This window comes from Nicotiana tomentosiformis, chromosome 2 (assembly GCF_000390325.3).
Source record: "Nicotiana tomentosiformis chromosome 2, ASM39032v3, whole genome shotgun sequence".
Lineage (NCBI taxonomy): Eukaryota > Viridiplantae > Streptophyta > Magnoliopsida > Solanales > Solanaceae > Nicotiana > Nicotiana tomentosiformis.
Window position 1 is genome coordinate 23253651 of NC_090813.1, and position 24733 is coordinate 23278383.

General features: G+C 35.6%; 2 protein-coding genes and 1 long non-coding RNA gene across 4 annotated transcripts; 2 read left to right on the forward strand and 1 right to left on the reverse strand.

The window, feature by feature from the left end:
* Window positions 1–7923: 7923 nt before the first annotated feature.
* Window positions 7924–9326, forward strand: LOC108948826 (uncharacterized). The gene is made up of 2 exons (XR_001973611.3): window positions 7924–8120; window positions 9041–9326. It is a non-coding gene; the product is annotated as an uncharacterized lncRNA (long non-coding RNA).
* Window positions 9327–13032: 3706 nt separating this feature from the next.
* On the forward strand, window positions 13033–14521 carry LOC104117982 (uncharacterized). Its single transcript, XM_009629137.4, has 2 exons — window positions 13033–13648; window positions 13748–14521. Exons 1-2 carry the CDS (start codon window positions 13331–13333, stop codon window positions 14366–14368), a joined length of 939 nt encoding a protein of 312 aa, XP_009627432.1. The 5' UTR covers window positions 13033–13330; the 3' UTR covers window positions 14369–14521.
* A 5373-nt stretch (window positions 14522–19894) lies between these two features.
* LOC104117983 (protein OCTOPUS-like) lies at window positions 19895–23904 on the reverse strand. Of its 2 annotated transcripts, none has more exons than XM_009629140.4 (2): window positions 21717–23904; window positions 19895–20513 (listed from the first exon to the last, which is right to left on the reverse strand). In XM_009629140.4, coding segments are annotated over exons 1-2 (1911 nt in total). In that variant the 5' UTR covers window positions 23627–23904; the 3' UTR covers window positions 19895–20512. The 2 variants fall into 2 exon arrangements, with proteins under 2 accessions (XP_009627435.1, XP_009627433.1); XM_009629138.4 differs by having other exon boundaries at window positions 21705–23902.
* Window positions 23905–24733: the final 829 nt, after the last annotated feature.

Here is a 24733-nt window from a genome sequence, read left to right on the forward strand (position 1 = left end):
ATTTTAATATTATTAATTATTAAAAGTGGGTATCATTAATTATTAGTTAAGTGAAAATAAAACAAAACAAATAAATAAAAGCAATAAAACAAAAATAAGGGGGGGCAAGCCTAAAAGCCCATAAAGGGTTGTTGTAACCAAAAAGATTTAAAATCCTTATACGAGAAAAGGCATTCTGTTCATTCTCACTAACGGAGAATCACGGGCAGCTTATTTCACGCAGACAACACGAAAATTCTAGGGTTCTTTACAAACCACTAATTCTTGAACTTAGGTATATAAATTTCCTATTGTTAATTATCCTACAGTGGTAATAAGTAAGAATTGAATGGTTAATTCTCTTCTTTCTCTGTATCAACAGTAAATTTCATGTTTAGGTGAGAAACTTTAAAATTGATTAAAATGCACTCGTTGTTATAGAATCGATTGTTTGACTGGTGTCAATTGGACTGGGGCCTACGTATTGGCTCAAGAAGTTTTGAGGTGAGTTGATATAACCCTTTACTAAAGTGGTTTAACTCACAAAAGAACGCATACAAGGTGTTTGATGAATTGCTTAAAAGAGTTAATATGTACTTAATTGGAGCTATTGAGTACCTATTAACTTAGAATTGTTCTAGCTAAAGTTTAGATGACTTATTATGATATATGTGCATAAATTTTCAGATTTTTGTGTTATTCTTATATGCCATTTTCATGTTGAAAATTCATGAAAAAGCAAGAATATTTACAAATACTTTTAAATATTTATTTTATTCTTATGCCATGCTTTACAATTAAGGATACCGGAAAGAGTATGCATAGGATGTTTCAGAAAAGATTTAGACTTGAAAAGTCACAAGAAGAAGTTTTAGAAAGAAAAGATTTTTGGGAGTATCCTCTATTCTGAGAAGGGGTCATCGTCCAGGTTGAGGGTCCTGACCAAGGCGTTGACTTCCTAAAACTACTTGTGCCAAAGTAGGGAGCACACGAGCCGAGGGTCTCGTTGCTGAGAATTTGCCTAGACAAGCTAAGGTATAGCGCATGAACGCTGAGAACCATGAAGCGAGTGGCACCTTGTGGATTGGGCCTATTCGATCAGGTTGGGATCGAACCCATGCCGATCGCACGGTGACTGAGACAGAGTTAAGTCAGGATAGTTGGAACTCCCAAAGTATAAAGTGATGTATTTTTTTTTTAAAGAAAAAGAAAAGAATTTCATTTAGAATATTCATAAACTGCTATTATGCAATTATTTTAGAATTGTTCTTATAAGCTTTATGTTTTACATGCATTTAGAATCTTTGCTTGTAATGTATATGTTATTAAAGTTTCGCCCCCTGTCGTTGAGACTCAGTAAGTACAATGGATGGTACTGACGTTCTCTTTTGGGAACCTACGTTGGTCTGCGGTACAACGTAGGAACCGATTTTGCAGGCGAGCAGGCTACGGGTTAGGACTTCCCTCACTTCCAGTGCTATTGGTGAGCTCCGCTTTTGTTCGTGGAGTACTCTTTAATGTCATCTTTATTTAGTTATTTCTTTGTTCACTTAGAGAACTGGCCAGGAAATCTCATGTCCTGAACAGTGCGTCAGTTTATCAGTAGAGGCTTCATAGACACAGTCGGTGGGTTAAGATTCAGATGTTTTTGATAACAACTTAGCAGTATTTCAGTAGTTACTACGAATAAAGTTTTGGAGTTGATTTGTTTTAAATATTTAAATTAATCAAAAGTATTTGGTTAAAGTATTGCCTTGTTGCATATAAAGTTTGAAGTTATAGTAGATTTGATAAGCACAGATGGTTCGCTCGGTCATGTTTAGTGATCGGGTGCCGGTCACAGCTTGTTCAGAAAATGGGTCGTGTCAAACTTGCTATCAGAGCCTCAGGTTTATGGAGTCCTAGGGGTCTATGAAGCCGTGTTAGTAGAGTCTTGTTTATGGGTAAGAAGCGCGCCATACTTATAAACAGGAGGCTACAAGCATTTAGGAAAAGTCTCATATTTTTTTTTCATACTTTAGATCGTGCAATAGAGCCTACCTCTAAGAAATTATTTAATGTATTCGTTTCTCCAAAACTCGCAGAAATGGCTCGTACTCGCAACTCTGACACCGACACTCAGGATGCTGCTCAAGAAACTATTGCTACTATTGTGGCTCAAGGTAGAACTAAGAAGGCTTCAACTCAGAAAAGAAAGTGTAAATCCACAAAGGGGGTTCAAGTACCCCGGGATGAACATGAAGAATGGATGGAGCATGATGATCTAGTATCTCAGAATCCAGTGCCGCCCCAACAGCAGCTCCAGCTCAGTCAGCTATATCTCCAGAGGTGGGTCACATGTTTAATGTTGTCAACAGTGCTATGGAGATATTTAAAGTCTTCATGGCCAACCAGAACGAGAGAAGAGATGAGATTCCACCTCAATTAAATAGACAGAAAAATTCTGAGTCCTCAAGAGTGAATGAATTTTTAAAGTTGAGTCCTCCATTGTTCCATGGTTCTATAGCTGATGAAGATCCAATGCTGTGGCTGGAGGGTGTCAAGAAAGCCCTCCGAGCTATGATGGCATTTGATGATGAAGCTGTGGAGTTGGCTGCTTACCAGCTTAGAGATGTGGCTGGCACTTGGTTTGAGATGTGGGAAAAGCAAAGAGATGAGGATGATGGCCCGCCTACTTGGAAAGAATTTGAAGAGGCCTTCATGGCTAACTTTATCCCGGAAGAGGATAGGGAAGCTAAGGCTACAGAGTTCGAACAACTCAAGCAAGGGAATAAAAATGTACAAGAGTACTACATGGAATTCATAAGGTTGGCTAAGCATGCTCCTCACATGGTTAAGACAGAAAAAGCAAAGATTCGCAGGATTGTTGGCGGTTTGGCTTACCACATTAAGGATACGACATCAGCTGCAGCGGTAGGAATGACAGCTTTCTCCTCTGTTGTGGGATTCGCCAAGCACTTAGAAAAAGACAGACAACAAAGGAGAGAAGAAAAAGAGCAAAACAAGAAAGCCCGGACAACGGGCAGGTTTAATGGTACATCCAGCGGAGATGGAAGGGGTTCCTCTAATAAGGAGTCATTAGCACCAGCTCAGTCCAGTCATCAGTCAGGTGGTGGGTCTTCTTTCAGACGTACTCAGAGTTATGAAAATCAGTCTCGCCAGAATTAGAATTTTAGGACAATATCCTCACATAGCCAGAGTCATGCTGAGCAACATTCACAATAACAAGGTCTTTGTGGAACATGTAAGCGTCAACATTCAGGTCAGTGCAAGCTCGGGTTTCATGGTTGCTATCATTGCGGAGACATTGGTCATATAAAGGCCAACTGCCCAAAGTTACGACGTAATTTCAGTGGTGGATCAACTCGTCCTTCTAGTTCCTCAGCTACTACAGTTGCACCACCACAGGCTCGTGGTTCTTATAATCAAGCCGGGCATGGAGCAGGCAGAGGTGCAGATCGAGTTACTCAAGGAGGGGGACAACCCCGTTTGTTTGCTACACTTGATCGTCAGAGTGCAGAGGCATCTGCAGAAGTTATTACAGGTATACTTCTAGTCTGCTCACATAACGCTTATGCCATAATGGATCCAGGTTCAACATTTTCATATGTGACTCCATACTTTGCAATTAACCTCGGACTAGAACCGGAAAAACTTAGTGAGCCATTCCTAGTATCTACTCCAGTTGGCGAGTTAGTGAAAGTCACAAGATTCTATAGAGGTTTTATAGTTTCAGTCCAAGGTCGCAACACCGAGGCCGATCTCATAGAGTTAGAAATGGTAGATTTTGATGTGATCATGGGTATGGATTGGTTGTCTTCTTGTTATGCCATGTTAGATTGTCGTGCCAAGATAGTCAGGTTCCAATTTCCAAATGAAGAAGTCTTAGAGTGGAAGGGTAGTTCAGCATCGCTGGTAGGTAAGTTTATTTCTTACCTTAAGACACAACGAATGATCGGTAAGGGGTGTCTCGCCTATTTGGCTCACATCATTAATCCAGAATCAGAACCACCAGCTCTTCACTCTGTGCCAGTTGTTAGAGAATTTCCAGAAGTTTTCCCAGATGACCTTCCCGGACTTCCTCCTGAAAGAATCATAGACTTTGGCATCGATCTCATGTCAGGCACTCAACCCATATCTATACCTCCTTATAGGATGGCTCCAGCAGAACTTAATGAGTTGAGAGAACAGTTGAAAGACCTTCTTGACAAGGGCTTCATCAGGCCGAGTGTTTCACCGTGGGGTGCCCCGGTCCTATTTGTCAAGAAGAAAGATAGGTCTCTCATAATGTGCGTTGACTATCGGTAGTTGAATAAAGTTACCATTAAGAACAAGTACCCACTTCCAAGAATTGATGATTTATTTGATCAACTTCAGGGTGCAAAGTACTTTTCAAAGATAGACTTAAGGTCGGGGTACCACCAGTTGAGAATCAGAGAAGAGGATATATCTAAAACAGCCTTTAGAACTTGCTACGGGCACTATGAATTTCTAGTAATGTCCTTCGGGTTGACAAATGCTCCAGCTGCATTCATGGATCTCATGAACAGAGTTTTCAAGCCATTCCTTGATACCTTTATTATCGTGTTTATAGATGATATTTTGGTATACTCTAAGAGCAAGGATGAATATGTCGAACACCTCAGGATAGCCTTGCAGACCTTGAAGGAGAATGAGCTTTATGCCAAGTTTTCAAAATGTGAGTTCTGGTTGCAGTCCGTGGCATTCTTAGGCCATGTGGTATCTAGTGAAGGCATAAAAGTAGATCCTCAGAAGACAGAAGCAGTCAAGAACTGGCCTAGGCCGACAACGCCAACCGAAATTAGGAGTTTCTTAGGGTTAGCTGGATACTATAGAAGGTTTGTAGAGGTATTTTCCTTACTTGCAGCTCCATTAACTAAGTTGACTCAGAAAGCAGTTAAGTTCCAGTGGTCAGACGCTTGTGAGCAGAGTTTTCAAGAGTTAAAGAAGAGGTTGACCACTGCACCTGTGTTAACCTTGCCGACAGGTTCAGGTGGATTCACAGTGTATTATGATGCCTCTAGAGTGGGTCTTGGTTGTGTTCTTATGCAAGATGAAAAAGTTATTGCTTATGCTTCCAGGCAGTTAAAGAATCATGAAAAGAACTACCCCACTCACGACTTGGAACTTGCAGCAATGGTGTTTGCATTAAAGATATGGCGACACTACCTTTATGGCGAGCATTCTGAAGTGTTTACAGATCACAAAAGCCTCCAGTACATTTTCAAGCAAAAAGAATTAAATTTGAGACAAAGAAGGTGGCTCGAGCTATTGAAAGATTATGACATCAATATCCTTTATCACCCGAGTAAAGCTAATGTGGTAGCAGATGCACTTAGTAGGAAGTCAATGGGTGTCTTGGCCCAACTTGCAGTACAAAGGCGATCTTTGGGTCGAGAAATTCAAAAACTAGCAAATGAAGGGATTAGATTGGATGAGACCGAAGAAGGAGGTATAACTGCTTATGCCTTAGCGCAATCCTCCCTTGTTGCGCATGTTAAGGCTAAGCAAGACGAAGATCCATACTTAGTGAAGTTAAAAGAAGGAGTCAGAAACAAAGAAATCACTGTTTTCACTCTAGGAAGTGACGGAGTTTTAAAGTTGAATAATCGGTTATGTGTGCCTGATGTAGATGGTCTTAGAAAGGCCATAATGGAAGAAGCTCACAGCTCGAGGTACTCTATCCACCCAGGTGCTACCAAAATGTATCTGGACTTGAAAGGGTTGTATTTGTGGAAAGGCATGAAGAAGCAAGTAGCAGATCATGTGGCTAAATGTTTGAATTGCCAGCAAGTCAAAGTCGAGCATCAAAGGCCTGGTGGCCTAGCTCAAGATATAGAAATACCACAATGGAAATGGGAGATGATTAATATGGATTTCGTAGTAGGTCTACCTCGCACATACCGTAAGCATGATTCAATTTGGGTTATTGTAGACCGACTGACAAAGTCCTCGTATTTCCTACCAGTAAAGACGACAGATTCCGCAGAGCAGTATGCGCAGTTGTACGTCAAAGAAATAGTCCGATTGCATGGTACTCCAGTTTCAATCATATCAGACAGAGGCCCTTAGTTCACGTCGCAGTTTTGGAAGGCATTTCAGAAAAGATTAGGTACCAAGGTCAATTTGAGCACCGCTTTCCATCCACAGACCGATGGCCATGCAGAAAGGACCATTCAGACACTCGAAGATATGCTGCGGGCATATGTTATAGATTTTGGAGGTAATTGGGATGATCACTTACCACTTATAGAATTTGCTTACAATAATAGCTATCAGGCCAGCATTGGTATGGCTCCTTATAAAGAGTTGTATGGGCGAAGATGTAGGTCTCCAGTGGGTTGGTTTGAACCAGCAGAGGTTCCATTGATTGGTCCAGGGTTTGTTTGTGAGGCCTTAGAGAAAGTCCAGATAATCAGAGAAAGACTGAAAGCGGCTCAAAATCGTCAAAAGTCCTATTCTGACAAGAGGCATCGTGACTTAGAGTTCATGGTTGGTGACAAGGTATTTTTGAAAGTTTCACCAATGAAAGGAATTATGAGGTTTGGTAAGAAGGGGAAACTTAGTCCTAGATTTATTAGACCTTATGAGATTATAGAAAAGAAGGGAAACGTGGCTTATGAGCTAGCGTTGCCTGTTGAGTTGTCCTTTGTTCATCCTGTTTTTCATGTGTCTATGCTTAGAAAGTACATTCATGATGAGTCGCATATAATACCTGCCGATACCATAGAAATTAAAGAAGGCTTGACTTATGAAGAGGTACCTATAGAAATTCTCGATAGGCAAGTAAGAAAGTTGAGAACAAAAGATATAGCATCGGTAAAAGTTTTGTGGAGTAATCATGATTCAAAAGAGGCTACGTGGGAGGTCGAGGAAGATATGAGGAAGAAATATCCATATTTATTTGAGGAAAAAGGTATGTGAACCTAAGTTTGGCTTGGCATATATATTTTATTTATTAAATACAAGTTAGCATGTGTTTATGTCCTTGCTAGATTATACTTAATTGTTGAAGTAATTTAGTTTCTGTCTGAGTATATTTAGTTATTTAATAATTTAGTGCCATCCCAGAGTATATTTAATTCATTACGGTTATTTACTTTTTGCAGAAGTGTTGTGCTTTAGATTTTGGTTGATTATTGTGGTACCTCCTTGCCGGAGTGTGAGTAATTAGTTTATGAGTTGTGTATGGTGCCTATGAATGACCTGTTATGGTATATTTGGTTGTTGTTGGTGTAGTTATGGTATTGGTGGCAGGATATTTTTTTGGATAGTCCAGTTTACAGAGGAGACTCTGCCGAAATTTTTGAAAATTTAGGAAATTAGCCAAACTTTTTGAGTCCCTTGGGAAAGTTAGTAGTGCTAAGCAAACTTAAGAAGTTCAAGGACTTAAGGAATGATTATTAGCTTAAGAATAAGGCCCTAGCAACATTCGAGGACGAATGTTTTTAAGGAGAGAAGATTGTAACACTCCTCAAATCTATAGAAGTTTAAGCACTCGCTAAATATAGAATTAATTTTTTATTTTTTAATCTTAAATTATACTTCTATTACGGATTTAAACTCTTGTGATTGATTTTTGAGTTACTTCTCTATTTATAAAGAATTGGATATACAATTAGGGGAATATTAATAATTTTAATATTATTAATTATTGAAAGTGGGTATCATTAATTATTAGTTAAGTGAAAATAAAACAAAACAAATAAATAAAAGCAATAAAACAAAAATAAATGGGGGGCAAGCCTAAAAGCCCATAAAGGGTTGTTGTAACCAAAAAGGATTGAAAATCCTTATACGAGAACAAGCATTCTGTTCATTCTTACTAACGGAGAACCACGGGCAGCTTATTTCACACAGACAATACGAAAATTCTAGGGTTCTTTACAAACCACTAATTCTTGAACTCAGGTATATAAATTCCCTATTGTTAATTATCCTACAGTGGTAATAAGTAAGAATTGAATAGTTAATTTTCTTCTTTCTCTGTATCAACAGTAAATTTCATGTTTAGGTGAGAAACTTTAAAATTGATTAAAATGCACTGGTTGTTGTAGAATCGATTGTTTGACTGGTGTCAATTGGACTGGGGCCTACGTATTGGCTCGAGAAGTTTTGAGGTGAGTTGATATAACCATTTACTAAAATAATTTAACTCACAAAAGAACACATACAAGGTGTTTGATGAATTGCTTAAAAGAGTTAATATGTACTTAATTGGAGCTATTGAGTACCTATTAACTTAGAATTGTTCTAGCTAAAGTTTAGATGACTTATTATGATATATGTGCATAAATTTTCAGATTTTTGTATTATTCTTATATGCCATTTTCATGTTAAAAATTCATGAAAAAGCAAGAATCTTTAGAAATACTTTTAAATGTTTATTTCATTCTTATGCCATGCTTTACAATTAAGGATACCGGTATGAGTATGCATAGGATGTTTCAGAAAAGATTTAGACTTGAAAAGTCACAAGAAGAAGTTTTAGAAAGAAAAGATTTTTGGGAGTATCCTCTATTCTGAGAAGGGGTCATCGTCCAGGCCGAGGGTCCTGACCAAGGCGTTGACTTCCTGAAACTACTTGTGCCAAAGTAGGGAGCACACGAGCCGAGGGTCTCGTTGCTTAGAATTTGCCTAGCCAAGCTAAGGTATAGCACATGAGCGTTGAGAACCATGAAGCGAGTGGCACCTTGTGGATTGGGCCTATTCGATCAGGTTGGGATCGAACCCGTGCCGATCGCACGGTGACTGAGACAGAGTTAAGTCAAGATAGTTGGAACTCCCAAAGTATAAAGTGATGTATTTTTTTTTTTTAAAGAAAAAGAAAAGAATTTCTTTTAGAATATTCATAAACTGCTATTATGCAATTATTTTAGAATTGTTCTTATAAGGTTTATGTTTTACATGCATTTAGAATCTTTGCTTGTAATGTATATGTTATTAAAGTTTCATCCCCTGGCGTTGAGACTCACTGAGTACAATGGATGGTACTGACGTTCTCTTTTGGGAACCTACGTTGGTCTGCGGTACAACGTAGGAACCGGTTTTGCAGGCGAGCAGGCTACGGGTTAGGACTTTCCTCACTTCCAGTGCTATTAGTGAGCTCCGCTTTTGTTCGTGGAGTACTCTTTAGTGTCATCTTTATTTAGCTATTTCTTTGTTTACTTAGAGAACTGGCCAGGAAATCTCATGTCCTGAGCAGTGCGTCAGTTTATCAGTAGAGGCTTCATAGACACAGTCGGTGGGTTAAGATTCAGATGTTTTTGATAATAACTTAGCAGTATTTCAGTAGTTACTACGAATAAAGTTTTGGAGTTGATTTATTTTAAATATTTAAATTAATCAAAAGTATTTGGTTAAAGTATTGTCTTGTTGCATATAAAGTTTGAAGTTATAATAGATTTGATAAGCACAGATGGTTCGCTCGGTCATGTTTAGTAATCGGGTGCCGGTCACGGCTTGTTCAGAAAATGGGTCGTGTCATTATGTATAACAAAACAATAATCATCTAAATGCCAAAAAAAAATTATTACATTAGCATAATACATGAATTTAAAATAAAAGGACATCATCAAAACTTACACAAACGATCAATTTTGTTAAGTTAGTTAGAATTATATATTATAGTTTAAAAGTATTTAATGTGATGGTATCTTAACGAACACTTCTTTGTGGACAATATTGTTTTGTGTATGTTTCCTCCTAATATGTTGGTTGCTCTGCCTTAACCATAATTCTTGTTGTCGATCTTGATATCCTTCTTGAAAGTGCAACATACAGTTGTTCGTGCAAGAAAATATATTGCGAAAAATATAGTCGGATATTTAGGATGTTTGTCCTTATGCTTTATTTATGAGTGCAAAACATAAACATACTAAAAGTTATTTTCACACAAATTTGAAAGGATATTCCTTAGTTTCTGAAGACGAAAGTTGAATTCAGGGATAAGAATATGCTTAGAAGCATATTAACTAGTATCATAATTTTTGTATTATGACGTTATTGTCAAAACTTCTATATACTATATGTGTGCTATTACATAAGCTTTCAACGTATCTAAGTTTTTTAGTAGCATGACGAACATATTTTTTCTTCAAGATTAACGTATATACAATGGAAGATCAATTTTAACTTAGTCTATTATATATACAGCGACAATAACATACGTAAGAAATAAGAAACTTGACAACAAACATGTATGGTAGAAGACCATTTGGCATTAAAGTATTTAAGTATTCTTCTTTGTAGTAATTATTGGTATCATTTTCTGCTGAGTCAAAAACTGAAAAATATTTTATTTTTACTATAAAATTTTGCAATCAACCTTTTATTTAGTTGATCAATATATTCATTTCTACTAGATAAGATATCTTTTTTAATTCTATCATGCGATTTGCACAAAATCTAATGATATAGATATTTCTCTTATTAAATGCACTACTATTACCGTTGGGATTGATAACCAAGTGTTTAGGAAGAACAAAACCATATTTTATTAGATGCTCTTCTTCGTTTCCGACACGAACCAAGAAGACACTGAATACTGGATCTATTCTTACTTTATATTTCTTGTCAGTTAAATCTTTTTCGTTTGAGGCCAGAAGTATAACTTTGGCAAAATAGCTTTTAAAGTCTCGGCTTTTGTTGATTTTGGAACTACTGGTACTACTTGACAGAAATCACCTCCCAAACCATTAATTTTTCACCAAACGGTTCATTAATATCCAATATATCTCTAGACCTCCGGGCAATTATTTCGATCATTTGACACTTAGCCATAAATGCTTCATCCCATATTATCAATTTTGCTTTCCTTATAAATTTAGCACAATTGCTTTGCTTTGATATATTTGTGATGGCTATTTAAGTTGTTTGAAGAGGTATATCAAATCTAAAGTGGGTGGTCTCACAATAAAATCGTTGTTGGTACACCACTTGCCACTATTGCTAACAGTGTCATGCCTCTTGATATGATATCTGCAAGTAATTCATGACATTAAAATATTATTTTGATTCCGCCGGAGGCATCTACAAAGAATAATTTTATTATACCAGAGTCGACTCTTTATAATATAGTCTTGAAAGCTTGTTCTTGTTTAGGATTTAGCTTTGATCGTGCTTCCTCGGACACTTGTATTGCATTTTGATTTTATAATATACTAATCTTTTTTACTTTATATTTTAACGCTCTTTTTATGGAATAAATTTATATACCCTAAGATTTTTTTTTTTTAACTTGAATAAGAATTTTACTCATATGATGAATTTAAGAAATAATTGAATTGGATTCTTTTGCTAAATAATTAATTAAAATATTTAATTATTTAGTTTTAACATAAAAAATAATTTATTCTATGTTGATTCAGATCTTAATATTAGTTCATCTCTTATTTTGAATATTTAATCTTAATTATAATTTTATCCACCATAAATTTTATTTCAAAGAGTAAAAGATTGATATGACATTTCACTTTTAGATCTTTATGTTTGTAGAATCATTAGTGGTATTGACTCTTACCAACCTTTTTTTTCTTTTTCTCACACATTTATATTTTTAAATATTTTCTTATTTTGTTTTTTAATACTTGGGTATTTTTTTAATACTACACGAAAAATTAATTAAAAATATTATATGAGTAGAAAAATAGTTCAAATATAAAATAAAATATATTATGGTGGAGGTATTTTTTTCTCAATTTCAACTCTTTATGCAGTCTATTTAATATTACTTTTATTTTTTTCTTCGTATTGGACATTATGTAGTGGTAATGTATTGCCAATACGAAGGATTCTTATGAAATTAATTTTATTAAACCTTCCTACATATTTTTAATGAGAATTTAATAGATAATTTTATTAATTTAAAATCTTAAATATTAAAAATTAGCATAGAAGGTATTATAGTCCAAAAAATAGGTTATTGCACTTATGTCCTTTCCCTGTGAGTTCTTCCGTTTAATATTTTAGGGCTATTTTGATATATTAATATTGTATTTATAATTTTATAATAATGTAGGCTCTCATTTTTTTCTAAATGGATTTGGACAATATAATACATTCTCAAATTAAATTAGTAATAGAACATTATAATACGTTTTCAAATTAAATTAGTAATAGGAATTTTTAAGAAGTATATCCTAAAAATAATAGGATTACATGACAAAAGATATTTACTTGTTCAATTTTAAATGAATTAGGCAGCCCGAGAATAATTATACTAATAGGATTCATAATGTGTAGTATTATATCCTAAAACTAATAGGATTATATGGCTAATATTTAGAATTCCGGCTATATCTTTTTTTATGAGTTATTATGCTTAATATTATAAGGTTATTTTTGTAAACCGACATTGTATTCATGCATTTAATATATATATATATATATATACATAGAGAGAGAGAGAGAGAGAGAGAGAGAGAGAGAGAGAGAGAGAGAGAGAGAGAGAGAGAGAGAGAGAGATATTACAGTACAAATAGTATAAATTGGATAAAAACTTAAATAATAGATTTGAGAATTAAACAAATATGAGCGATCCCACCATCTAGAATTAGGTACTATTTACGTTATTCTAATATTCTGACTGATGTTCATAATTACCGGAATAATTTCTAGCATTCACCTAATTAAGTTAAACCCAAGCAAGCTTATGATATTTATTTATCATAACATCCAAAATGTATGATTCTTCATAAACACCAAACAATCACCTGCCATGATCTAACTTTTGTTGGAAGTTCAAAAGTCACTCGCACCACTCATTCCAACAACGACACTACTGTGATGAAATAAAACAAGGACACTAGCACTGATTAGACTTGCAAGAAATTGAGTAAGATATGAAAGTATTCTATTTTTTTCAAGTTTATACAATATAAATCCAAATTGCCTTTACTTATTATCATATATAGCCATATAGGTGAGCAGCGAAGGTTGTTATGAAATCATTTGAAGGAAAAAAAAAAAGCCAATTGAAGTTCAATTATTTTAGCAATTTTGTGAAGGGTGAATTAAGCTTCCTTTTATTGCAACATACATATTTGTAACCCCAAAAAAAAGGGGAAAAAGAAAAACAATAAAGTTCCCCTCTAAGATCAGAAACTCAGGAAGTAAGAACGAGGAATACATAACCTTGAAACTTCTTTAAGGCCCACAAGGACCACCCAAGATAATGACCAATTCACTTCTCTCTCAACAAAATGAATTGGATAATGTGATTCAAATCAGAGGTTCAAAAACCTCTTCTATTGCATTCTTCTCATAGTCACTAAAATCTTTTGGTCTCCACACTTGACTTCCTAACCTAAACTGGTGCAAATTTCAAAGAATGATCCATCTAAAAGCTATTCACTCCTCTTTAAAACCTACACAACAAGCTCCTATTAACAGAACATGCTACTTTAGGAGGAAAAAGCCTTTCATTTCCTTGTGCAATTCAAGAAAATCAGATTCAGATGGTAAAGGAGATACCCGCCAGCAAGAATTGCTTGCCACAATTGTTCTGCTTCAAACCCAAAAAGTTCGTTTAACTGAATACATAGATGAGAGATCTGCCTATCTAACACAGTTTGCTGAAGAAGCCAATTGTGAGATGGAACAGATTGGTGAAAATGCCATCAAAGAACTGGATGAAGCTGGTGCAAGGGTCTGTTGTCAAAGCCACCGCATGTGCAATGCATATAAAATGTAGAACTTGAACTTATTTTCTGAATAACACAGCTCTTTATTTGTTTTTGTGGAGCAGATAATGGAAAATATAGAGAACCAGATGCAAGCTTTTGAAGAATCAGTAGGGTTGAACAAAGAGGAGGCAGAAGAGAATGAAAAAAAGTTAGCAGATTTTGAAGGCCAAATGGAGGAGGAAAGAAATGAAGGGCTTTTCTTTAAGAACTTAAGGGAAAGACGACCCGTGGACAAAACAAAAGCTAAGGATGAGATAGAGAAGATTAAGCAACTTAGTAGAGAAAGTGCTGGGTCAAAGACTAGAAAAACTATTTACTTTGCACTTATAGGCCTTGTAGTAGTTGGGATTGCAGATGTTTTCATCTCTTCATTGAGAAAAGGTGCAGTTCTTGGGATTATTTTGGTGTGTTTGCTTTCTCAAGTCATCTATGAGCAGAGTTTTTATCAGAAACCAAACTGGAGAGAAAACAGACATCGGAAGAATGAAAAAAGTGAAATCCTCTCTGTTTTGCTTCCTACTTATTTTCCCAAAAAAAACACTATCAGAGAGTACTGTAGCATGAGTTATAACCCCGAAATAAAATCTTATTACTCGAGGCTGATATATCATGCAAAATTTTATCTTGCATCATGCATGTTTCGTGACAACACTGCAGCCACCAAAAATTGGATGCGTATCTGATGCTTTATATCGATTCAAACGAATGATGCCTGCTGAAGTGCAGAGAATATTGAAGTCGTAGGACCTCAGAAGTTGGATCTCCTGCATTTCTTTAGTAATGATGCTTGCTGAAGTATAGAGAATAATGAAGTTTGTAGGACCTCAGAAGTTGGATCTCCTGCATTTCTTTAGTAATTAGTGTTGACAATGAAAAATATGGTAGATATGATCTGGAGAAGCACACCCAAGTCTAAGAGGAACTAGGTTCTATTGATGGAAAGATTTTTTTTGTAAAGGTAACAGTCTATTGATGGAAAGATTCTTACCCCATTAAAGACACTCAGGGTACATCAATCAAGTGAAAAACTTCAGAAGAGAATACATTCGTCTTTAGGGAAACAAAAATAATCAGCTCCCTAGCATTCACGGAACATAGAAATGCCATTCGATGATCAAGTCGTCTAGAACTTTATATGACAGATACTGTTTTGATTTTCCTAATTATGCAGTTGGTAAAAGAAATCCAAAGACAATTGCAGTACCTTAACCATTAATTATCATATGCCATTCACATGAAAAGTCCAACTCTCTTAATGAAATTTTTGTGTTCCCTTTACTATACCTCTCCTAACTACAGAATTAGATAAAATAATATCTGGCACACTTTCCCACAAAAAGCAGCAGTAAGCCTATTAGAAGGAAAGAGGAATTATAGTCAAGATTCAATATCACATGAGAGCATAAAATCTGGTGCCCTGACGTGACTTGGTGACCATGTCTTTAAACTCCACTCTTTCAGAGAAATTCTCAAACACCTGAAAATTGCAAGGATATTCTATCGAACTTGTATAAGAAACAGAATCTAGGAGTATTCTAGGAAACAGGAAGCACACAACAGAAACCCATGCATGATAGTTACATTATGACTCTGACCAGATATAGCTCACTTGCAAATGACATAATCACCTGAGATGAAAGGAGAGTTCCCTGAAATCATAAACCAGGAACCATGGTATTGTCAGACAAATTGGCTGTCCTAGTAAGCATAAAAATGGCAACCCTGCAACCATGAAATAATGTTTCTCTCACTACATAAAAAGCTCAAAAACAATCTTAAAAGAAAGCAACCTATGTTAATAAAGAATGAGAAAATTCAAACCTGAAAGTTTCTTACTTGAAAAACATCATCTTATAGCTGAAATAAGTATGTTCCATGTAATCCATGCAACCACATTTGGCGTGATTTCCTAGTCAGAGCAATATTCAAGAATAAATTGGCATCTGACAATCCGCAGCACGTACTTCAAAAAATCATGTAAGAGCTCAACCATAGAGATAACTGCTCTGAAAAGTATATACCATCTACTTGTAGTTGGAAAAGATCTTCCTGCTAAGGGCATCATTTAAGAGTAATATTGTAAGAACGATATCTGGCTGAAGACTGCCACTTAAAATGAGAGGTGAAACTCCTTAAGCTTTTGCAATCTCTAGATTTATTAAACCACTCCATAAGGGTGTGATGATTGACAAGATTTGGGTTACAGTCCCAACAGCTCATGTTCAAAAAAGATATAAAACACACCCAAGTTTGCCATCAGAGCAAAGCACATGAATTATAATGTTAACAACCATGATCATATCGGGTTTGTAAGGTTGCTAACAACTTGGCTCAACAAATTGAGGATCCAATAACGAGATATATCTGATCATGTCTGGCTTCATCGGTTCATCCCTTTCTGCGGCATGACCTTTACAATCACCAAATCTTTCAGATTTGCATAATAGTCTATTAGCATATTGTAGGTGACCACAAAGGATGAGCAATTCTTAGTGTTCATTTCACCAGAAAATTTTATTGCATCCTCAATTTTAGATGCTTGAATAAACCATCAATTAGGTCATTGTAAGCTGAGAATCTAGTTTATTTCACCGTTTTGATATCAAATCCAGGATGCAATTGCTTCATCTAACCTTCCTTCACTGCCTAATCCACAAATGATAGATGAATTGCAAAAGAATCCATTTCTACTCCATTTTCATATCTCAACAAAGTCAAAGCCTTTTTCAGATACCCATTCTCAGACAACCCGTGAATTAAACTTCCAAAAGATGTGGAATTAGGTACAGAACCATTCTCGGTAAGAGCTTCAAAGTGAAGCTCCCTCAAACCACCATTTGATTTTCAAACCAACCTCTCATTAATATTGTAATTACTATGACTACTACAGACTTTCCTTCCAATCAGCTCCCGCAACTCAGAACACTTTCTAATCTTCCCAACCTTACAACAGCCATTGACTGACCACTATATACCACAACATCAAGTGAATTCAATCTTCTTGTTTGGGGTTGAGTACGGATTTCCTTTCAATCGCATTAACATAGCCAGTCCACACAACAAATGAATCAAGGAACTACAAGCAAACACATCCATCCTCTTTTTTCTATCCTATCTCAAAAGCTCCAATTCCTCGTTAAATTTGCCAAAACGACATAAACCACTGATTATCTCATTTTAGAAACCAATTGGCAACACATTTGACCCCCTTATCAACCGCTACCAAATCTCGTTAGTTCTTTAAGAATCACTATTTTTGAAAATCCCATCAATTAGAACACTGAAGCAGGTCACTTCCGAACGCAACGCTCTGTCAAACATATCATCAAACACCTCTAGAGCTTCATTTAAATGGGCATGCAAAAGAACTTCAAGTTACTTCCTCACATCCACTCCAACAACTGTTTCACCGTACGAAATTGGCTCCTTTTAACTACAACTTTAATTAAGACGTATTAAGTTTCCAAATTGGGAGACACAAGTATTTGAAGAACAACTCAGCTCTACTCTAACTCATTTGAGACCGGACCAAATTGCCTCCGTTGCTTACATGTTTTTCACTACATGTTATACTTACACTATTCTTGCCTATTAAAGTTAAATCTTTTCAAGTGATTCACTTGTCCACCTATTAAACTTTGGAGAGTTTGGACGAGTTATGTTAAAATGGAGATACTTAACATCTTTACGAGAAATCAAACATTTTGGTTAGGAAAGAAAAGATAGTTTGCCTGCAGCTTAACAAATCACCAAATACTCCCCTTGTTTCATTTCATGTGACAATATTATTTACGGCAAAGGCCAAATATATCCTTTTACTTTCGAAAATGGTTTAAGAATACCTCTCGTTATATTCTTGGGTCATCTATACCCCTTCCGTCATACTTTGAAATAAATATACTCTTATTTTAAATGGACTGCCACGTGGCAGCATCAGATGAAAACGATCCATTTCTTTTTTTTTAACCCGATCCGTTTTAAAAAACTGACCACCCGACCCATTTTAAAATTCAGTTTTTTTAAAGCATATATTTTGTAAAAACTGGAAATTATTTTTTGTAAAAACTGGAAAAAAAAAATTTGCAAAATATATATTTTTAAGTTTTTTCAGTTTTTTTAAAGTATTTTTTTTGTAAAAGCTGGAAAAAAAAAATTTGTAAAAACTGAAAAAAAAAAAAAAAAATCTCCTAAAGCAATGGACTACATATGCATTAGTTTAAAAAAAGAAAATATTTTGCAAAATCTTTTTTTTTTCTTCAGTTTTTACAAAAGAAATACTTTTAAAATCTGAAAAAACTGAAAAATATATATTTTACAAATTCCTTTTTTTTTCTTTCAGTTTTTACAAAAAATATTTTTTTTTCAGTTTTTACAAAAAAAATACTTTAAAAAAACTGAAAAAACTTAAAAATATATATTTTGCAAATTCCCTTTTTTTCAGTTTTTACAAAATATATAATTTAAAAAAACTGAAAAACTTAATTTTAAAACGGGTCGGGTGGTTAGTTTTTTAAAACGGATGGGGTAAAAAAAAAAAGAAATTGGTCGTTTTTCATCTGGTGCTGCCATGTGGCACTCCATCCAAAATAATGGTATATTTGTTCCAAAGTATGACGGGAGGGGTATAAATAACCCAATAGTATAACGGGGGTATTCTTAGACTATTTTCGAAAGTACAAGAATATATTCGGCCCTTTGCCGTATTATTTAAGCTCCTAAGTCCCTCAGAGACATTTCTATTTTAAATTTTGTGTTCAATCAAATAACATCAGATGAGCAAGTAACATAAACAGAATTTGACTTACCTCTGCTAGCTGTGAAATAAATACTCCATTTATCTCAATTTATTTGACGGTCTTTCCTTTTAACTTGTCTCTAAAACAGACTGAAATATTTATCCGTTTAGAAACAATCTTTATACATTTTATTTTACCTGTGATGAGATAATTTATTGCTACAAACCTATTTATAACTTGTTTTACACCATAAATTTTAAAAGTTATTCTTTTTTTAAAAAAAAAATCTATGTCTAATCGCGATGATGAAAGTAATAAATAGGTGTAGCTACATAAAGCACTTGAAATGGAGTCCTAGTAAAAATAAAAAATCAAGGAAAATAGCAGTAAAGATTTCGACCCCATCTACAACATCGCTAGTGGCTGGTGGAGAAAGGGAGCAAATCCCTAATGTTTTCAAGAAAATCTTTGCCAGCCATTTCCACTGAAGAGGAGGTTTTATTTAATGGGTAGAAAAGTCGACATGCCATAGGATTTCGAGCCTCTTCTGTTACATCTTTTTCTCCATTTTTTTTTATCTTTCCTTCCTATTGAATTGTATGAGAAAGGCATGTTAAAGATTTGTTCTTTAATTTTGTCACTTTTTGACTATGGCTAGCATATTTTGATCATTGAACCTTTTAACCAAGAGAATATTTGGAGATGGAGGGCTTGATTACGTTGATTTCCCATTTAGATGAGTAAAACACCTCACTACTTGAGATATAATCATTACTTTGTCCATTTATGTTCTCTGAAAAATAAACATAAGAGCTGATGAAATTACTATATATACCTAATACAATTATACAAGACTAAGATATTGCAGCGTGCCAGTGCATGAATATATCGTATACTTTAATTTCAAAATGATTACACTGAAAATCCCTTTAAAATTATATCCATTCACGGACTGTACAATTCTTTTTTTATGTTTATTTTTACTCAGATTATATGAACTTCTGAGAGCATAATCGTTACTAACCCAAATAAAGGACTCTGGTAAGTACAGCCAACGCACCATAATATGAATCTTTGAAGGAACTTTCTGAGATTGAAGCTTTTAGATTATATACATTCTGTAACTTTTTTTTTTCTGATACAGACTAAACATGTACCAACAGAATATCCATAACAGTGGTATCTCGAGGATATCATACCTTCCATCGGCATAGGTATCAAATATTTATATTCGCCAAAGCTTAGGTAGATGAAAATAAATAACCTTAAGTATTTTGTCACGATTGAAATTTGAACCTTGGTCTGGTACAATTTTTATCAATTGATAACTAAGCCACACCTGTAGCCTATAGCTGCATAGTACAGTATTCCCTTCAAAACTCAGGCCAAATTTTTACTTTGTTCAAGAAATAAAAATCTTAACTGTACTTTGCTACACTTGTACACTGCTATAAATTGCTTGAGAATCAGTTGAAAATTATATGCAGGTGTGGCATTACTTATAGCTGGGAAATACAAGATATTAGATGCCATTGCAGAAGAGTCCATTAGGATTCAAGAGAGAACGACAAGCTAACATGAAAAAATAATAAGACTTTACATTGCCACAGATGCAAAAATTTATTAACTTTTGAAATTAACAATAACCCCTCAAAGGATACAGACACCAATCAAGCAAGTAATAAGCTGTAAAGCTATCCATGGACCAAACTCATGTCTTGTGAACTGAGGCTTGGCACTACATATACCAATTCAGATAAACTTTTATATACGTTGAAGGAAGAAAGATTCAGGTCTTCTACTCAATCTCCATTCGAAGCTTCAGCTGTGTAAATTACGGTCTCTCCAAAATGAGCAACTGATTCTTTGACATCCTCTCAGCTAAGTTTGCTGGTAACAACCATATCGCGTCAATATAAGTTCTCCGAAAACAACCCAAGAATATTGGATTACTCTCAAACTTATCTGACTGATTGAATTACCATAGAGCCTCTTAACAACAAGTCCATGCGAAAACCTCAAACAGAACTGACTTAGTCTTACCAAGAAAGATAAGTGACTTGTAGTACATCCAGAGCCTCAAATTGCATTCCTGGATTGAAATGAAGTAAAATGAAGAGAAAAAAAATAATTGTCAGTTCCAATGAGGTACAAACAGGGAACTATAGAATCATATTAAGCAGAAAATTGCCTATGTGACTTTGCTTTTACCTAGAAACTAACAAAGTCAAAATGCTTATCAGTTCATTTGATCAACCACATTATTGTTTTCCTTTTTTGGGTGAGTGATCCACTATGTTTTGTTTCCTTGACAAGGGCTACTCTGCAAAGAGTTATCGACAACGACCAACACACAATAATGAACTCAACAAGCAAAAATCATGAAATCTCTAAGGTAAAGTGAAGGCTTGAATCAAGGAATCTAGAGACCGAGCAAGTATAACACGCGTATTAGGCAGAATCATAATGATCAAATGCGACACCTCCAAATAACTTGGAGTTAGCCGTCAATTTTTGCTAATTCAGGTCATTGCTAAGATAGTCAAATCAGATTTTGCTGCTGAGTGTAGTTGATTCATGGAGGTGGATCTTCAGGTTCTCATTTAAAAGTTTTCAAGGAAATAATTACAACAAGTATGAGCATATTATCACGGCCAGATTGTCATATCAACAACAACAACAACATACCCAGTATTATCCCGCATACCTTACCCCTACCTTGTGAGGATTAGGGATTGCAATATCCTGGCGGTTAAATATGTGAAGAAAGGATTCAAACAAAAAAGAAGACAGATAAATAGACAACTGAAGCACCATGAACCAGTATCAAGTGACATTACAGATCCTTAGCTGTCATTACTGCCAAATATGACAGTTAATTCACCATTTTTTCTTTTTTGGAACTATTGTAAAAAAGGAAAAAAGGTGAACTTGGAATTAAGGAGGTAAGATTTAACAAACATAGTTAATCAGCAAAAAGGAAAAAAGAAGTAAAAGACAAGAAGAAAAAGTGCCAACTCCAAAACAAGCATATACAGACAGTTATCCTACTCAACTAAGACATGGAGCTATAATTCATTGAGAATGAAACAAAAAAGAAAATGAGATGCACATGAAGAAGAAAGGACTAGAGACAAAGAAAAGACTTTTCATGTTATATATTAGAATAAATCCAAGAACCATTCTGATGACAAATGCATAGTCAAAAAATACATTAACACGATTGATATGTAATAACAAATGCAACAAAATTAACATTTTAATCAAAAGAAACACCAAGGACCTTGGATCTCACTACAATCGAAGCACGCTCCTCCCATTTGGCCTAGTTTGCGCAGGTAAATTTCTCCGGCTGCCTCTCATCGGAGCAAAATGGAACCGCAAGAATCCATTCTCCATATGGTTAGGAGAATACCTTGCACTCCGATTCCTCTCCAATACGAAATCATCTTTCTTTTTACCATGACCATTAGTATCAATGCCAAGATTCCTCACATTACCAAAAGATCCACCACCAATATTAGTTGAATTCCTCCAACTAACACTGCTATTACTTCTAAACATATTCCTATTAAGACCCCCTCTTAAATCACCATTAGTCTCCCTCCTTATGTCTTGCCAAGATCCTGAAAATGACCTCTCCACCCCATTTGATCTACTATACCTGTCCTCTTCCTCATCTTTGTTCCCATTACTTTTCCTATGTATAAAACCCCATATATTCCACGCCCACTTCTTCGACTTTTTTGACCCTTTACGCTCCCCAATCCCAATCCCAGAAACATTATCCTTAAACCCTGTCAATTCAAAAGTCTCCGTTAAATCATCCCTTAGAGAAGTGGAATTTGAATTTGAATTCGAGTCCCTCTCAGGCAGAACTTTAGCATTGGAAACTGCTTTCATCTCATCAATCTCTGCCACTACAGCAGCTGCTGTTTTCCTAATTGAGTTAGATCTATCAAGGCTCTTCCTCCGCCTAGACGATGAATCCAAGTAATAGTCCCTAGTCTGAACAGACCCTCCAGGCATATCACCACCACCACCATCCTCATTGATGCAGCTCACTGAAACACGCGGCTCTTCCACCGGAATTTGGTCATCAGCCCGTGGAACATGAACCACTGGCACATCTTCTATCACTGAAACCATAGGCGGGATGATCCTCGGAAGGCTCCTCGCGACGAAATGGGCATCGCAAGAAGCTCGTGGCTCGTCAAAAGAGTACCTGGGATCATCAACACTAATCCTCCCAATATCGAGAGAAAATCGAGGTTCAGTGTCACATGACCTTCTTCCGAATCCATAATAATCAGCAATTTCCGATTGAGTGTCCCTGTTGTATTTCCTCCTCGAAATGGGGTTCTCCAATGACAGTGTAGTAGATGAGTTGTTGTCACCATTGTTTCGTTTTTTCGCCTTCTGTTTTCGCCTCCAGTTGTGCCATTTCTTGCTGAAAACTGAAGCAGCTGATAAGAAGCTTCCTGCAATTTCCTTCAAGTCCCTTCCTCCTCCTGAAGTCTGCTTTTTCGCCTGCGAAGAATCGAGATCTATATGATCTTTCATCGGCTTTAGTAATATATCTCCATTCACAACCTCTTCTTCCACAATTTCTGCAAAACTGTTTTTCACAGGGGACTCTTCAGTTATTTCATTTACCACATTTCCGTTATCTCTGTGGTTGACGTAATCGTTTTCTGGTTCCTCTTCCTCTTCTTCTTTAGACTCGAGGACGGGTCTATTGACAAGAGCATGAGCAGTATTCTCAGAATGAGGGTCTTGGGAGGAGGTCTTTTTTGAGTCTTCGTCAAGGGAAAATAAGGAGCAGAGAGTGTTACGAACTCGAACGTCACAGGACTTACGTTGGGGCTCAAAATTAGAACCAGTCAAGAAGCTCAACGCCTCGTTTTTGGAAGCAGAAAAGGACTTAGTGCGGCGAAGTTCGGGGAAAAATGAAGTGGGTTTAGAAGTTTTGGAGAAAAGGGATTTGAGGACAGAGGAAGAAGAAGAAGAAGGGTTATTATTAGTAGAGGAAGAAGAAGAAGGATCTAAAGTAGTGAGGCGTTCGCAGAGACATTCAGGGCAAAATCCAGAGAACTGTTCATGTGGGTGTCGGTCACAGCTGAAGGAGGAACGAGGAGGCTGCGCCGGCGGTGGCAGTGGCGGTGGCGGTGGTTGCGTTGGATCAGCAGTAGTGGTGGGATTCATACCAGGTGGTAATGTGCAATGCGCACTCTGCTCATGTTACTCTAAATAGTAGTAAGTGAGAAAGGAAACAAAATGCTGTGTGTGATTGTGATTTGTGAAGCTGCTGCTGTTGTTGTTGAGAGCTTTGGGTTCTCTTCTTACAACGGGCAAGTAAAAGGAGAATTGAAGGGAAATAGAAATTAATTTACTACTTTAGTTATGTACTAATTGAGAGAATTTAAAGCAGAAAGAAAATGAATAATGAAATGAAAATCTCTCATCTCCGTTCTCTTTCCTTCATAACGGAAACTCAACACTGTAATGACTTGTGTATCCTCCCTAATCTTTTTTTTTTTACATTATTCTAATGGTCTGTTTGACCAACCATTACAGTCCCGTTGTTATCAACTGCTTATATTAATGTGCTCCAGCGGAAAATAGATGAATTCCACGAGAAAAGATGTCCAAATTTATCTTTTTTGTTTTTAACATAGTAGTACTAGTTTAAATTTAAAACTATTCTCAGATTGGAGCTCAATTAAGAGTGAAAGTTAAAATGAGAGTTTTAGGTAAATATTAAACCAAAACTCTAACGAAGAGCAATATTTTTGCTTAATATAAACTACTCCCCGTCCCAATTTATGTGGCGGAATTCGAGTTACGAGAGTCAAACGAGTTTTTCTTTTTTTTTTACTACGGTTTTCTTATATATACCTTTTAGATATATTGAGTTATTAATTATTATGACTTACAGTACTTTTTACGTAGTTTTCAAGTATATATAAATTTGTATCAAAAAATGTAAAGATTCTTTGTCCGAATTCACGATCAAAATTAAGAAGTTGACTCTCTAAATCCGTGTTTCGCTACATAAATTGGAACAAAGGTAGTATTATTTAAGGTCAAATTTACCCTTTTCCCTTACAGCTCATTTGGATGTTTGTTACTTATTGTAATGTATTGTATAGTTTTTTTTAAATACGATGTTTATTTTTATTGTTATACTTAAATTTTATTGAATCGTCTTAAATCATCATTACGTAACAACGAAAAATGTCACTTGATGTATCGACCAATTTGGTGTGATCGCGTCGTTACATTATTTTTCCTCTAATTTTGTCATTTCTT